This window comes from Papilio polytes, unplaced genomic scaffold (assembly GCF_000836215.1).
Source record: "Papilio polytes unplaced genomic scaffold, Ppol_1.0 DF824146.1, whole genome shotgun sequence".
NCBI classification, from domain to species: domain Eukaryota; kingdom Metazoa; phylum Arthropoda; class Insecta; order Lepidoptera; family Papilionidae; genus Papilio; species Papilio polytes.
The window spans coordinates 808,525-824,917 of NW_013525058.1; the positions used below are offsets into that span (position 1 = coordinate 808,525).

Sequence of the window (16,393 nt, forward strand, 5' to 3'; positions counted from 1 at the left end):
GAACAATCGGTTTGACGTCAGGTGCAGGTGTAGATGACACTACGCAACAATCATCATCTTCGTCGTTAGAGTCGCCATTTATTTCTATTATAGTGACAGAGTCTTCTGTCTTTGTAACTGGCAGTAAAGAAGAATTTGTTGCGGTAGTTACGTTTGATACACCCGGCTCAGTTTTGATCTTAGCTATTATAGGCGTAGGTGCTCTGTCCAAGGGAGGTGAGGTTCTTTCAGATTTAATTTCTTTTGAAAGAAGTGGTACATTTTTAGATTCAGTCTCTGTAGAGTCGTAAATTTCCTGTTTGACTACTACATTTTCTGTATTCACTTCGTGCGATTCTCGTCTTTCTGGTGTTTTCTGAACTTCTTTTGTTGGTGATGGACTGTTGCTTAACTGTTGGAGATGTTGACTCTTGTTGGGTAGAGGGTTGTTTGGGCCTCTTTTTGGTGTTTGTTTAACCGATGGTCTCCCCGAAGGTTTTGGCATTGGTGTCTCCTTTTTAGGAACTTCTTTGCTCTGTTCTATAGATGAGTCCGATTTAACAACTATATTAGATGGTAATTGCTTCACAATGGTCTTGCTTATTTGTCCTTTTTGTATTTTAATAGGTTCCATTTTAATTTGTTTGCCTTGGAATTTCTTCATCTGATTTTGTAAGTCATTTTTACTAGATTCACTGTTGTCTGAACTCCGTCGGCTGATATTTACAAGTTGTTCATCATCAGAGTCTCCTTCAAAGTCTTCATCATCTTCTTGATTTTTGTTTTTACTCTTATCATCGCCAGATTCGTCATCGTTGCCGCCTTCGTGATCACTTTCATCATCATCGTCATCAGATGGTCTAAAACCTTTCAAGCCATTGACAACTGTAAATGTATTTAATTTATTTCCATCTGATTTAAGCTTTAACCTTATGTTTCCCACTTTTTTGTTTATTTGACTATCATTTTGTTCATTTTGTTCTTCTTTCTTGATAGGTGTAGAACTTTTTTTTATAGTAAACCCTAAATTGCTCAATTTATTTAATGCAGCTTCAGAACTTTTACCAGTGTCACTTTTCTTTATTGTAAGGCCTGTCTTATTAAGGATCTGGGAAATATTAACTTTTTGCGGCGTCTTGTTCCCTTCTCGCTTGAGTGGAAGCTGTAGTTCCTCATCATCGGACCAATTTTCATCATCTGTATCAACCGGGTCTTCATCATCTGACGGTAGCCTCTCCAGCACGACGGAGGGCAGCGACACATGTTGATATAAATGATTTTCCAAATCTTCCCAATCAACAAAGTCCTGGTCACAAGTTTTACAACAGTACTCCTTTTTAGGTTTTTTCAAAAGTGCACCGGCCGACTGAAGCCTTTTTAGTATATCAGCAAATCCATTACCATTATTGTTTGTCTTGGTATCGTAAGTATCATCTTCAAAATCATCATCTACGGGCTCATCTAGCTCCTCGCAGTCTGGAATTACAAAACATTTTTTCACAAATTACAAAACTAAAATTTTGAATTTAAACTCAGTTAAGTAATTTATAATAACCATACTAAAAAAATGGATTATACCCAACCATCACCTGGTTAGGATTAATACAAAAAAATTATACATAAACGATGAATTTATCGTCATTTAATGCTTTTCTACATAGAAATAATTTACATTAGCCAACATCTGTCATCATCATCATCCCCTTTATTCTACTCTCGTAGGGTTTTCATCCTCCGTACAACTCTATCATATGTCATCTGTCATAACTCCCTTCTTAATCATGTCACCATTCAAACAACACATCCATCTCTTTCTAGGTCTACCTCTACCTGTGTACCCCTCCACCAGCCAATAGCTATCAATTTGTCCCTAATATATTTTTTGTTCATATCACTATTTTATTTAATCTTACTAATATTATAAATGCCAAAGTTTAGATGGATGGATGGAGGGATTTATGTTTGTTAGAGTTTGTAGCCTAAATGGCTGAATCTCTATAAAATTTGGTATATTTGTAAAGAATAGTCTAGAAGAACTCATAAGCTACTTTTGTTTTTTTTTTTAATTCCATGCTGATTGAGTTGCAGACAAAAAGTTATTTAAATATAGAAGGAATTAAAAAACAAACCTGATTCATTGTTTGTTGGTGAGGGGGGATACTTGGTATTAATTCTCGTTGCCATGGTACACCTGTAAACAAGTGCGCTTTAATATTTTGACCGAAAGTACAAAATTCCATCAACTTGAACATCACTAGTAAAAAAAGTTACTTTATCCTCTTTACTACTATAATATAATTGTTTAAGTCAGTAGCAGTAAACATTATTTTGAACTATTCAACCAATTAGTTCAAGAGGGTAGTGTATTTTCTATATTAAACCCGCTAGACAACATTAATTTTAAATCTAGTTTAAATTCTCACAATAACAATTTACATGTGTAGAAAATTGGTAATTATTCAATTTAGCTAGCAGTACCTGGATACACAAGTCGGTTTTAACTGTACAGTATGAATTAAAACTAAAGTTATGTAGCTTTATTGAATTTATGAGCCATCCTGTCTAATTGTTTCTAATGATAATTTATTTTTTGTAACTTTATTTGCTTGTTAACATAAATATAAATTATCTAAGAGAATACTATTTTAGAAATGAAAATATAGTTGTGTATTATTAGAAATATATTGGTTTTGAAATAAACATGTATTAAAATTAGTCATAACTAATACTAGGTTAGTAAATTAGAAAATAACCACAACTTTTTAGTACCTTCCCTGATAAAATTTATTCTATATAAGAATGTGACAAAAAATATATAAATAAATGTTCCGTTTTGTCATAAGATTTGATGTTTCAGGTGAAATATGATATAATTTACTATAAATGATAGGTTATAATGTACTAAACATTTGTTTTGTTTTATTAAGAATTCAACCGCCAAAAAATTATTAGAAGCTAAATACCTAATTTAAATTGTAATCAATTAAAACAGTATTATGAAAATACGGAACAATTTGATAGAGTAAATTAAGTGTAAAGTAAAAGCAAATTATAATGTTTGTTGTTTGCAATTGGAAAGTAAATACAGTCAACTACAACGATCTGTTTTACCGGGTTTCGGTGTTCTATTACAATTGATAATTATGAAAATGGAACTACACGAAGGGTAATTTAAACCCTATATCAACTTACTTTCATTGTCCAATTGAAAAATAATTTCAGATGTGTTGTTTTATCCAAATTTCTAATTGTTATTGTTGTTCACTAAAGTTCATCTCTCAACTGTCACTAAACACTTAAAACAATAATACACTTTGAATAATTAAATAGTTACACATCTATTCATTACAAATATTTATTTATCTTATGAAAAAACAAAGAAAAATCAAACAGTTTTGTTTTAACAATACGAATAAGCATTTTACAAAATGGCCGGCCGATTTTGACAAGCGGGAACCACAATATTTCAGAGTTTTACTAAGGTATTCATCGAATTATTCAGAATTATTAAAAACCGGATGAACTTTCATCACAAAGTATAACTTTAATCGAATTATTTAAATTAGAAATTGGATCAATAATATTCCGATTAAGTATTCACTCTGAGCAACCGAACGAATGTCTCATTCGATCATGAACGTACACGAGCTATATCTAGCCGACCGAATAAAATTCCGCTCTGCTCACTCGTTCAGGTACTAAGCGGACACCGACGCCAGTCCCAGAATACCGAAGTGCCAGTATTGTCTAGCAGGCAAATTCCTAGGTAGTCGAAATGTTGTCCCTTTCACACACATACGATACAGTATGCAGCTATCTCTTTTCAGCTTTCTATGGAAGATACCATTTGCTGCGAAGAATTATTATCGGCTGGTGCTATAACGCTTCATAATGTAATGACCTCGCTCGCTCGGCTTGTGTTCGCTCAAACCAAACGCCGAGACCGACGAAAGTAATAATAATAGCGCCGTATCGACCGCCTGTTTTGTTGAGTGAGCATATCATATACCTACATTCTAATGTATGAACTTCGAACATTCAACAAACTATTCATCGATTAGTATTAGGAATATTGTAATATGTTGAAAATTAATTAATATACCGAAAGGTAAGCTTTAAATTGTATAGTTTGTATTATTAATGCTCTGGATATCGGTATCCATTGCTATGGATATCCTCAAAAAAAAATCCATATTCGTTAAATTTGGCAAAATTAAAATGGTTTGGAGACCGACCGACCGCCAAACTTCGCTTGTCGTAGAGGCACCTAGCGAAGAAGAAGAAAATAATTTGGTATCGTTCGGGAGATGAATATGCAAAAAGTGGCATTTTCTTTGAAAACAGGTATGGTAAATGGCTAAATCGACTTTCGCTAGCAAGATGTTATGTGCTCGTCATTGCAATATCCATAAAAGAGTAAAAAACACTATAAAATATTATTAAAAATCTCGTATTTAAAATCATAGGAGCTGTCGCCCGCAAACTTCGATTGCGCGGAATTAACAAAAATGGTCGTCTACACATTCCCGTGCATCGACCTTCTACCAGCTATCTTCCGATTAAAGTCAAAATTGCTCACAATTGGTCCTCCAGTTAACAAATAGCGGTCCGGTCGCCATTTTGACAGCGGGGATTAAAAAAGGTACCTATAATATGCCCGTACATGTCAGCTACCCTCCAGTAAAAGTACCGTCAAAATCGGCCCGGCCGTTTTGGCAATTATCCGGAACAAACGCGGCTTGCGGACAGACAGGCACACAAAATTTTTTGAAATGCGATTATCGTTGTCAGCAATGCAAATGCATCATCTTCCCGAAATCTGGAATTTTTCTTTTGATATTACAGACTGACCAATTTTATTATATTTATAGATAGATAACGTAAATTCAAAAATAGTTATGGAATAATTATCTATTAAAGACCAAAAGTTAGAGGATACGGATTATTCCTGTATATCCATGGTTATATCCATAGATACGGATTATTCCTGTATATCCATAGATACGGATATCCACTAGTTAATTTAGTGTTATTAGATATATTATGGACTTCAACGTTTGCAATTTTCTTGTAATGAATTATGTATGATGCTCACAGGATTTCCTACCGAAAAATCTTGGGCAACTAGAAAATGCGTTTACTATTTTTTTTCGAAGGAGAAAAGAACGCATGCAAATAAAGAGTATATCTTTCCCTTCCCACGCATCCTCTCCATTGTCAATTCTACTTCCCTTTCCCATCTTTTCCTAAGAAAAGGTTAATAAGAGGTAGGTGATTAAAACTAGGACACAGATGTTATTTCTGACGTCTGGCACTGTAAAAAGATATGTAATGCAATTATTGACGACTAAGAGAATAGTGTGTAAATCCATTTATTGTTAAGAGCACACAAAGGAGGCAATCATAGTAGATCACTGCTGTGATGAATTTGTATGCTAGTAACTCGACTCGCCATCCCCGTCCACTTGATAATCATTTAGCGATTTTTTTTATAATATGTTTACCGTTTTTTACTTTTTATGAATTTTTGAGGGTTTTTAAATGAATTCGATTGGGTCAACGGGAAAACCCTCATACCATTTCGTACGTTATAGTCTATTTGGCCTTAGTAGTTCCAAATTTAGTTGAGTAAGGCAAAGTCAGCTTATTGGAATGCACCTGTATATGTAAGTACTGAGCTCAAAAAAGATTCATTGTCAAAAAATTTAGTCAGCAATAGTCCAAAATAAAATATCACCGCGGTCTTCCTTACATCGCAAAACTTTATAGGACCTAAACTTGAGATTCAAAACATTTTAGTATTTGAATAACGTATGATATCGAGTATTAAAACTATTATCAACAGATCAAACTATAAATTTCAATCACAATAGTTACCACAAAAAAGTCACAAATCTCCTTTGGCAACTGTACGTTACATTCCACTAAGCTAACTTAGCCTCAGTCAACTAAGATTGGAGCTACGGCGGTCAAAACCTGTTATGAAGTCTAAAAATAAGCGATAGTCATACAAACTGTTAAGAGTATAAGATATCAAAAAAAATCAATGTTAATTCATATATTAAACGGCACTATTCATAAATCATAAACACATCATGTACTGCATCTTTTCAAAATACCGAATATTTGCCAAGGCCGACAAAATTTATACTTTTCGGTATACACAAGTAGTCATAAAACGTCCCACAAATTCCTGACCTGCGTAGTCAATGCCATCGCGAGATCGACCGGTTTCATCCAACGCGACGCTTTTATCTATCTCTTTCTAACATTCGCTACAGATGTTGATTGAACGATCACGCGATAAGTTCAAGTTTTTATCATTTACCAGTGTCGTATTTTTATAACTTGTGTATACTTATCCGACATATGGCACAAAAGGTATTATTATTACTCGAACCGAGTCTGTAAACCGAACGTCAAGCTATAAATGACATGTACTGCAGGGGTGACTTAGAGGTCATAACGTCATTACGGAACAGTGTCTATAAAAATGTCCACTTTATCAGTGGCGTAGTAATAGTTAGATTTTGTTGGCAAGTTACTTTCCGCGAATTAGAAAATAATAAATAAGCCGTTAATTAGTATCATAACAATTAAGGTGTTTCGGAGATTACCCGGAATAAACGCGGCTTGCGGACAGATAGGCAGGATCGGCCGATTTTGACGGGACTTTCTCTGGAGGGTAGCTGACATGGGCATTATAGGCTACCTTTTTTATTCTGAGCTGTTAAAACAGCGACCGAACCGTTATCTTTGGAATGGGTAGACCGATTTTGACGGGAATTGAATTTATAAATTGAATTGAATTTGATTTAAAGGTAGGTAGTAGAAGTAAAGTTAGATGCACTCGAGGATGTTATAGACGACCTTTTTTTAAATTCCGCGCTAACCAAGTTTGCGGGCCACAGCTCGTTCTACCATATGTATAGACAGAATATATTGATAACTTTTTTAATTTTTTGCTCGTGTGAGTTATTCCCAATAAGGGATAACGATACGGAAGCCCAATTATTATTATTTGTTCAAGAAAAAGAAATATAACTGTAAACACATTATTTTAGAGGCACGGGCAAATTTTAGTCGAAAATCTAATATCTACGATATTTATACAAAAAAAAAATAATTTGAAAGCTTGTGGTCCGTCTGTTAAGAATCACCATGTATACTTTTTGTACTTATAAAACAAAGCTGCCAAAAAGCCACTAAAACAACTACTTACTCAATATTTTCGTCGAGAATTTTCAATTCTGGGAGATTTTCTTCAAACTTTATGATGCTGTTTCTAGAAAAAAAATGTTACCCAATCATATCTGGCACAATACTTTTCACCCGAGACTCCTAAAATGTCGAATAAAAAAAAACAAAAGAGTCTAGTCTATCGTTCTAAACTATCCTCTTCATCTATACTAAATCTCATCAAGATCTGTTGAGCCGTTTAGGCGACAAACTCTAACCATTCATTCACCCATTTAACTTTCGTCTTTATAATATTAGTAAGAAGAAATATGTTACAGTAAGTTATAGTAAAATAGATTATTGACACGAACTACTACAATAATGCGGTAATATTTACTTACTCTTTGCATTTTAGTTTAGCTTTCCGCTTCTCGGAGCTAAAAAAAAAAAAAATCGTGTCAACATTAGGTTAACGTGTTAAATCAACATATAGATTCAAAACTAAAAATCATATTATAGTTCTGATAATGTGTATTTTATTTTTTGTATTTTATCAAGAGTAAAGAGCATAAGTGTACAGATCAATTGAAGCCCTTACTTGGCGAGCATATGTTACCCTAGAGGTAATGTAGCCATCATATTAGGGAATTTTCCGATGGACCGATCGGCCAACTGATCGATGGGATTTCCTATTGGGTCGATGGATTGGATGGATTCAATCAGTCTAATGGGAATAAAAAATCCCATTGGGCCCATCGGGAAACATCCTCGCGTTATTAATCAAAATTAACAATTTCACACTTACCCGAACCTTCCATCGTTTGGTGTTTTTCTCCTTTTTCGTGTAAAAGTATAGTTTAAATTTTTACTACTCTTATTACCCATTATCACTTAAATATTAAAAATTGATTTCCAAACAATACATTACCAAAAATAGAGTAAAAACTACAAAACAACATAGTGAATACACTCAAGAGACATCTTTCCTTGTATTGTTTATATTGTATAATAGGGGTGTGTCTAATTTACAAAAGTTTCATAGAGGTCGCCAGAAGAGAGAGAGAGAGAGCGGATGGAGGTACCTTCTCCCCCCTACAGGCGAAAATTGTAAAATAAATAAATTAATAATAAAAACTACCATGGGCTAGCATTGTTATGGAAGAGCAAACAATATAAAAAACTAAGATGTGTACAATACCAAGAGATTCACATAGGGATACATAATTCAAAAACTAGATGAAAGTGGTTAATTAAAAAATTGTATCATATGTTGAATAGTAATAAATAAATGACACTTATTATTAATATAAAAACATTTTCCTTTTCATTTGGTAACTTGGTTAAAAAATGACTGCTATTAATGAGTTTTTCAGATTCATTCGACTCCAAGCAAAAATCATGTAAGTTTCCATAAAAATAAAGCAAGTGGTAAATTTTCTTATGCATCCAATCATTCTCCCTTCTCTATTTTTTTTAATCTTTACTCTGTTTTAATGCAGGTGCTCTCATATCTCTAAATTCCTTTGTGAGTATTTTTCTTTTGTAATGTTTCATTTAATCAGTTGAAGTACTGGCGGTTGGTTGTTGGCAACAACCCATACCAGGTAAACGAGTACCCATTGTATTGTTAATTTCAAAGTATTTGTTAATTCCGATGGATGTCTACCGGCAAGTATAGTAGACCTGCAGTAATCTGACAAATATTCTACAGGGAAGTCTCTAACTATTGAATTTGTTGGATTATAGTGCTGTCCATGTGTACCTGTACATTTTACTGTCCTGTCTGTACTGTCCATGTACCTGAACTATAGTACAAAATAGTACCTTGTAATCAGACTAATTACAAAATAAATATAGATATTATCTATAATAACATTATAAAGAGAGAATTCTATTTTTGTATATATTCAAAAAACTCAAAAACTACTGGACCAATTTTAAGAATTCGTCACTATACGGCTACATTATCAGCGAGTAACATAGGCAATAATTTTTATTACTTTTTAATTTCACGCGGGCAAATTCGCGAGCATCAGCTAGTATGTTATATTCTAAAGTAAAAAGAGCGCATTTAAACTATGAAACTTCTAAAAAATAATAACTACATCAGGTAATAATTAGGGTTAAATGATTAAAAAAAAATTAAACAAATTTTAATAATGTAACATGAAAATAGATATGTCGGAATACTGAATCGCATTAACTGTTTTTTTTTTATTGGAACTAAAATGAAAAGTTTTCTTGGTGCCAATGTTCAAAAGTACAATATTGGACATTGGCAGTACACAAGCAAACACGCCTTTTTCACATTTACGACAATTACTGGAAATAAAAATTAAAATATTAAGAAAGAAATACAAACAAAACCTTTCAAGATTTAAAATCCCTCAGTTGTTCACTTCACTTTGACAGGCCGCGAGATTTGTTTATCAACATGTAACATATGAGTATGACACCGTTTAACAGTTCATAGCGCTTTGGCGGGAATTTACGTACCTAGTTTTATTTACGTGTATTTTTACTGAAACCTTAATTATTTTTATTAAATTTCTTCCGTGATTACATAGGATCTATCAACAAAGTAAATTTAATTCCAAAAATTAGTACACACCCCTGTTATCGTTATAAACCTACAAGTATATTTTGGCAGTTTTTTTTTTACATTGACAGAGCCTGCTAGTTACCAGATAGTAAAATAATTCCCAACTTCTTTCGAAATTCTCTTAAGCTGAAAACTAAACCAAGCTATATGCTAATGATTTTCAACTTATGACCTGTGTGTCCATAAACGTTGTTAACTATTTAAATTGATACAACATATAGATTATTTAAGCAAAGACGAAGAATACTTTATAATTTTTTGTTCCTAATTGCGTTCAGCATTAAAAATAACGAGTAATGGTAAGTTACAATATTAATCCTCATAATTTCCCTTATATCAAATAAAACTATATTAATCAATGTACTTTTTGTGGAAATTCTAAATTACAACAATGGCGATATTCACACGTGTAGTTGCCACTTCCTCATTGGTCAAAATATGACGGTTTTAAGATGATATTGTTAGTTCACAAAAATTATAAGTTTTTATTATTTATACAAAATAATTGCTTTGCTCATCTTACTTCTTTTTAATAATTATTAAATATAGCCGTTTTTGTTAATAATAAAATAACACACATTATTATCGTTGGCTATTAACATTTTCAAATACGTGTTTTGTTTTTCTATCGATAGATGGCGTTCAAACTTCCTTTAAAATATGTAGATTGCGATGTACAGTTTCACACAGACTGAGTGACTTTCGTCGTGTGGACAAATTCCGTTATCGCTTCTCGGCCTTTTGGCTAAGATCAAAGTGTAGTATCTGTTCTTTTCAGCTTAATATCTGAAAGTTCCCGCACTGCGGGACCAGTATATTAAACTGATTTTTGTAAAACGACGGGATGTTCGGGGCTCGCTCCACTCCCGTCACGGGTCGGCCCGGCATTGCAGTGCTGCCGGGATCGGCCCACATATAAACCTAAAACAACAAAATTTATGTGGTACAGGCCCGGTATAACTTTGTATAACCATGACGTCAGAGTATTTAATTCAAACATTTCATAATGAAAATACGCATTCGATCGATGACCATGAATATCATACAATATCTTCAGTTCGTTATCTCTCATTTACAAGTATTCTCCATTGCCACTTTTTTCAAAATATGAGCTTTTATAACCCTCATGTAAATAAAACTGACATTAAAAATAATTCAGTGTTATTACGTAAGGCTAGAAAGCCTAAATATAACAGATAAATTATAAACTAAACACTGTTAATAATAGTGTTTTTTTTTATTTATAATTGTATCGATATCAAATAATGTAATAATCGATATAAAATATTTCAGTTTAAATTACATAACAACAAATTTAAATATTATTTTTAAAGCGAACAGAGTCTGGGTTAAGCTAGACACATCATTATAATACAAAAACCATTTATTTAATTGCTGGGAATTAAATACTTAAGCTAAGACTTTCTAAATATGCAGATTCATATTCTTTGTACGTCTTTCCATCTACAGTTCGGTTACTAGATATGTATTTCTTCAAGTCATTGTCGCTCCAGAATTTTAAATTATCCATTCCTGTATCTAGAGCTTTAATACTCTGTGTTAATGCCAACTGGTTTCGCGCCATTTGCTTTTTCATTCTGTCAACCCTTTGTGCTTCTTCTTCGATTATTGATTTTATATCTGTGTACAAGGTCTTTATTTTTTAACACAATAGTAATAGTAGTTATATGTTATTTTCATTATCATTTTGGGTATAATTGTATGAAACTTCAATAGAGATTTAGCAAGTGTTACAGATGTTTAAGAGCTATGGTATATACTATTATATTTTCATACTAATATTATGTGAAAGTTTGGGCGTTTGTTAAATTACCAAAACGGTTTAATAGATCTTGATAAAATTTGACAACGAAGTACAACATACTTTTGAATAAGCCACTAAATTTTGTTTAATTCCGCGCAGGCGAAGTCGCGGTTAAATTCTATTTTGATATAAAACTTTTATATATTTTACTAGCTGTTGCTCGCGTCGTCGTCTGTGTGAAATTAAAAAGGATTAAAAGAAGTTGCCTAGGTTACTCAGTGGTTAAATAGCTTTTTAATGGTACAAGAAGTTTTGAAGGTCCAGTAGTTTTTGAGTTATTTCAATACATACAAAAACCGAAAAATACAAATCTTTCCTTTTTATATTATTAGTACTGATGAATTTATTCATTTATAAATAGGTATTTATATCTTTTAGTTGTCAACAGCCAAATAACGGCCATAACTGTATAAAAATAACTCACCTAACGAAAAATCCTTTACTCTAACACCATTACTTTGTCTTACAATAGCTTCAAGTGTACACTTAGTGTCAACATCCTGTAGCAATTGACGCAAGCTGTTGAGACCAGAGGAGGGAGGCAGCAGGGAACAGGACATGTCTTCTGATAACCATTGTGACTGTAGTCGACTGATCAAAGCTTGTATAGTTTCAAATATCCAGATTTTCTCACCACTGAAAAACGTTTAATCTTCTATACTAATAAAATAATGCGTAAACACACACTACTTCGTAGAGTTTAACACGTCTCTTAGGGAAAGTAACTTTTCATTAAAAATGTATACAAATAAATCTATACATATAATAAAATTGGAGTGTCTGTAATATGAAGAGAAAAATTCCAGATTTCGGAAAGATGATGTATTTGCGTTGCTGAAAACGAAAATAGCATTTTAAAAATTTTTGTCAGTCTGTCCGCAAGCCGCGTATGTTCCGGGTAATCTCCGAAACGGCTGCGTCGATTTCGACCAGACTTTCACTGGAGGGTAGCTGACTGAATAGGCATATTATAGGCATTTTTTTTTAAATACCGCGCTGTCAAAATAGCGTGACGGGTGGTCCAAATTTGATAACTTCACATATTTTTTTTTAATGCTATTAAAACCTTTTTATTCTAATTGTATTGGAAACCCTCACCTTTCTAATACAAGTTTCCTGTTCAGCTCCAATTTAAATTTGTTCAAGTAAATTTTCAATTCATCGACGAATCTTGGATCACTAGCTGTAAATAAGAAGTTACTGTTTAGTAAAAAATAAAAGGTTTAATTCATTATTTATAGTTTAACTAGTTTTCACCCGCGACTTCGACCGCGTAGAATTAAAAAAAAAGCAAAAATGAGTAGCTTCCTCGAGGTCCCTTCAGCCGTTTAGGCTACAAACTCTAACAAACATCCATCCATCTAAACTTTCGCATTTATAATATAAGTAAGAAGTAAGATTATTTAATTTCTAGATTTATTTGCAATCACTAAAATAGATTATAGCTACAAAGATTTTTTCCCCTTTCTCTCTTTTAGTTTCCTTGTGAAAAGTGAAGTAGTATTTTAAAATAACGGTAGTCTAAGTTATGGCAACCTTCACTCTGCTGCTGACTTGTAGTTTTCTCGGGAAGCATTTTTATCAGATTTATTTACATCTAAGTTTTAATAGCGTAAAAATAGCATAAGGCGAGTCTACAATGTAGGTTAACATAAAAGGAAATTCAAAAATACGCTGTCATTGCTTACATTCTACATAACAAAGTGTTTTTACGTTTTATATTAGTACTAGCTGTTCCCGTGCGACTTCATCCGCATAAGATTATTCACATTTTATTTCATTATTTACATGTGTCAAATTATCAATTGCAAATGTCACAATGACATGGCATGACAAACCTTAGCAATCTTGCTTTCTTGATGTTGGCAGCAACTTAAGGTCTCTTTCCTCTTTCCTTAGGGTTTTTATCCAAAATATTTACCCCCTAAGTTTAATGGCGTGAAAATATATAGCCTAAAGTTGCTGACATCTTAGGCAACAAAGAAGTGTGTGTTTACGCTTTATTATAATAGTATAGATAGAATATAAATATAGGTACATACAAACATCACTGAATGAGTTTTCCGATAGATCCATATCTAGACTTAATTCTTGTTTCGATCTGCGTTTTTCTCGCCTTTCCTCATAATATTGACGCAGAGTAGATAACTGTTCCTTGGGAAAATCTAGTTGTATTCCTGTACAAAAAAAAAAACAGAATTAAAAAAACACATATACTTGAAATATAAAAACTATTGTTATATTGTGGAAAACTGTATGAAAAAAATCTTTACAGACAAAAATATTATATCGACGGGTGAAAGGCTATTTGTTTCAACCGCCATTTTAGGTTATAATGACGTACATGTAATATATCCAGAATAGGTGATTTTTTTCTGCGTCGTTAATAAATAATGAAGTATGCAGAATTATAGTAATTTTAATCTAAAACTCGTCTGAAAACCTTCAATTTAAACTATTGTTAGAATTTGTTTTTATGCTTTTTTCTAAAAACTTTAGATGGCCCTCCTGAACATTTAACCTAATGGCGCTTAAAACAAATAGCTTTTCACCCATCGATATACTGAAATTTTTTGAAAGGCAAAGACAAATTAAACAACATATTTATGATTGACTAGCTTTCGCCCGCGACTCCGCATGCATGAAATAAATAAACAATTGTAAGTTGCCTATGTCTTCTTTCGGACTACCCTCTACATTCTCTAACTACAAACTCTAACAAATATCCATACATTTAAACTTTCGCATTTATAACATTAGTAATAGTAAAATAATATTATTTGTTGCGCATTAGTAAATTTTCAAGTAAATCTAATATAGAAAATGCCTTTCTTTATATATTAAGTATAGTTAAAAAAATCTTAGTGTCAACTATTCTTCATGTGTGTATTTTTACCTTTATTGATATAATTTTCGTTCGCAGGCAGATCTTTTCTCAGATTATTAAAGACGGTAAGGAGACATTCTTTAGCATTGTATATTTTTTTCTCCATCATTGACAGGGAACCTATCAACCACATTAATTCTTCTCTTTTTGATTCCTATAAATTTATTGTATTAGTTTGTTATAAGTAGCAGTCTTTTAAGTAGTTTGTGTGAGGAGGGTATCTATATACATATAATAAAATTGGAATGTCTGTAATATCAAAAGAATAATTCCAGAAATCTGGAATATGATGTATTTGCGTTGCTGATAACAAAAATCGCATTTTTTTTTGTCTGTCTGTCCCCAAGCTGAGTTTGTTACGGGTAATCTCCGAAACGGTTAGAATGATTTCGACCGAACTTTCACTGAAGGGTAGCTGGCAGACGGGCATGTTATAGGCTACTTTTGACCCCGGAAATAATTACTGTTCCCGCGATACAATGGATAAAATGATTTTGTTTTCTTAATATATATGAAGTAATAATAAAATTTTTCATTTCCTTCAAATTCGACAACAGTATGTATGGAGATGAATCATAAAATTATTTTTATCTATACTTTAGAAAGTTACACCAGTCCAAATATGAAAAGAATGCAGGAAGAGACTAATGATACATTTTTAATACAACAACTATCTATACTAATATAATAAAGCGTAAACACACACTTCTTTGTCGCCTAAGATGTCAGCAATTACAGCATTTTTTTGAGTAATTCTTTTTTTTAATAAAAAGTGTAGGGCTAGGACGTGTAGGGCACGTCACGTCAGGCTTCAGGCTATATATTTTCACGATATTAAACTTAGGGGGTTAATATTTTGGATAAAAACCCTAATGTGGGAAAGAGACCATAAGTTGTTGCCAGAATTAAGAAAGATTGCTAAGGTTTGTCATCGTCATGTCATTTTGACATTTGCTATTGAAAATTTCACGAACAATAAAATAAAATTTTCATAATTTCATGCGGATAAAGTCGCAGGGGTTCAGCTAGTTATAACATAAAAATAAACCAGCCAAGAGTTTCTACTATGGGCAATTTAATTTGTATTATTCATATAAATTAACTAGCTGTTGCTAGCGACTTCGTCCACGTGGAATTAAAAATATTGACTATGTTACTCAGTAATAACATAGGTTTTTAATGGTGAAAGAATTTTTATTTGTCCAATAGTGTTTGAATTATTTCAATACAAAATATTAGTATAGATTTATTTTTACTTACAATAGATTTATCAATAACTGCAATCTGCTGTATTGGTTTTTGTGTGTCAATTATTACATCATTTGTGTGGAATATTCCAGTCTTCGTATTTAACTCCTGCAGTAGAACTTTCAAAGCATTCACTTTGGCCTCGGATTGTTCTTTCTCACACTTCAGTACTAAAAGTTCACAATTCTCACCTGAAAGACAGTCCTGGAAATAAATTAACAATTTTATTATTAAATTTGAATCTAAAAGATAACTTATAAGATATTATTATAAATAATTAATGTACTAGCTTTCGCCCGTGATTGTGTCTGCATGGAATTAAAAAAACAAAACAAAAGTGAGTACCTATGTGTTCTTTCAGACTCTGCTTTACATCTATGGCAATTTCATCAAGATCTGTTCAGCAGTTAGGCTACAAACTCTAACAAACATCCATCCACCTACTTTTGCATTTACATTAAAAGTTTTTTCAAATATTAACAGGAATAATTTTGAAGATTGATAGGAGGAATTAACTAAAGATAGATGGAAAAAAAGAGAGAAAGGTAGATGCAGAGGAAGATTTCGTTTCCTTACACCAGTTGACTGCATTTAAAAAAAATCAATTTATTAAATGTCATCTTACACAGTATATAATTAAAATATATGTCGTAATCAGAAGAAATCAATTTGA

At 32.4% G+C, this 16,393-nt stretch overlaps 2 protein-coding genes across 4 annotated transcripts in view; both read right to left on the minus strand.

The window, feature by feature from the left end:
• The window catches only part of LOC106111721, a 12,474-nt gene extending 4,093 nt beyond the window's left edge, over nt 1-8,381 (minus strand). The window contains exons 1-5 of the mRNA XM_013293864.1: nt 7,964-8,381; nt 7,560-7,595; nt 7,202-7,264; nt 2,109-2,170; nt 5-1,455 (exon numbers count right to left, since the gene is read on the minus strand). Of these exons, the coding sequence (XP_013149318.1) occupies nt 5-1,455; nt 2,109-2,170; nt 7,202-7,264; nt 7,560-7,595; nt 7,964-8,043 (1,692 nt within the window). The 5' untranslated portion in view covers nt 8,044-8,381. The remainder of the gene's footprint in view (nt 1-4; nt 1,456-2,108; nt 2,171-7,201; nt 7,265-7,559; nt 7,596-7,963) is intronic.
• A 2,745-nt stretch (nt 8,382-11,126) lies between these two features.
• The window catches only part of LOC106111769 (protein MLP1-like), a 10,159-nt gene continuing 4,892 nt past the window's right edge, over nt 11,127-16,393 (minus strand). For all 3 annotated transcript variants that reach the window (XM_013293917.1, XM_013293916.1, XM_013293918.1), the window contains 6 exons: nt 15,733-15,924; nt 14,482-14,626; nt 13,628-13,762; nt 12,684-12,768; nt 12,010-12,221; nt 11,127-11,401 (listed from right to left, as the gene is read on the minus strand). In XM_013293917.1, coding sequence (XP_013149371.1) covers nt 11,163-11,401; nt 12,010-12,221; nt 12,684-12,768; nt 13,628-13,762; nt 14,482-14,626; nt 15,733-15,924 — 1,008 coding nt within the window. In that variant the 3' untranslated portion in view covers nt 11,127-11,162. The remainder of the gene's footprint in view (nt 11,402-12,009; nt 12,222-12,683; nt 12,769-13,627; nt 13,763-14,481; nt 14,627-15,732; nt 15,925-16,393) is intronic.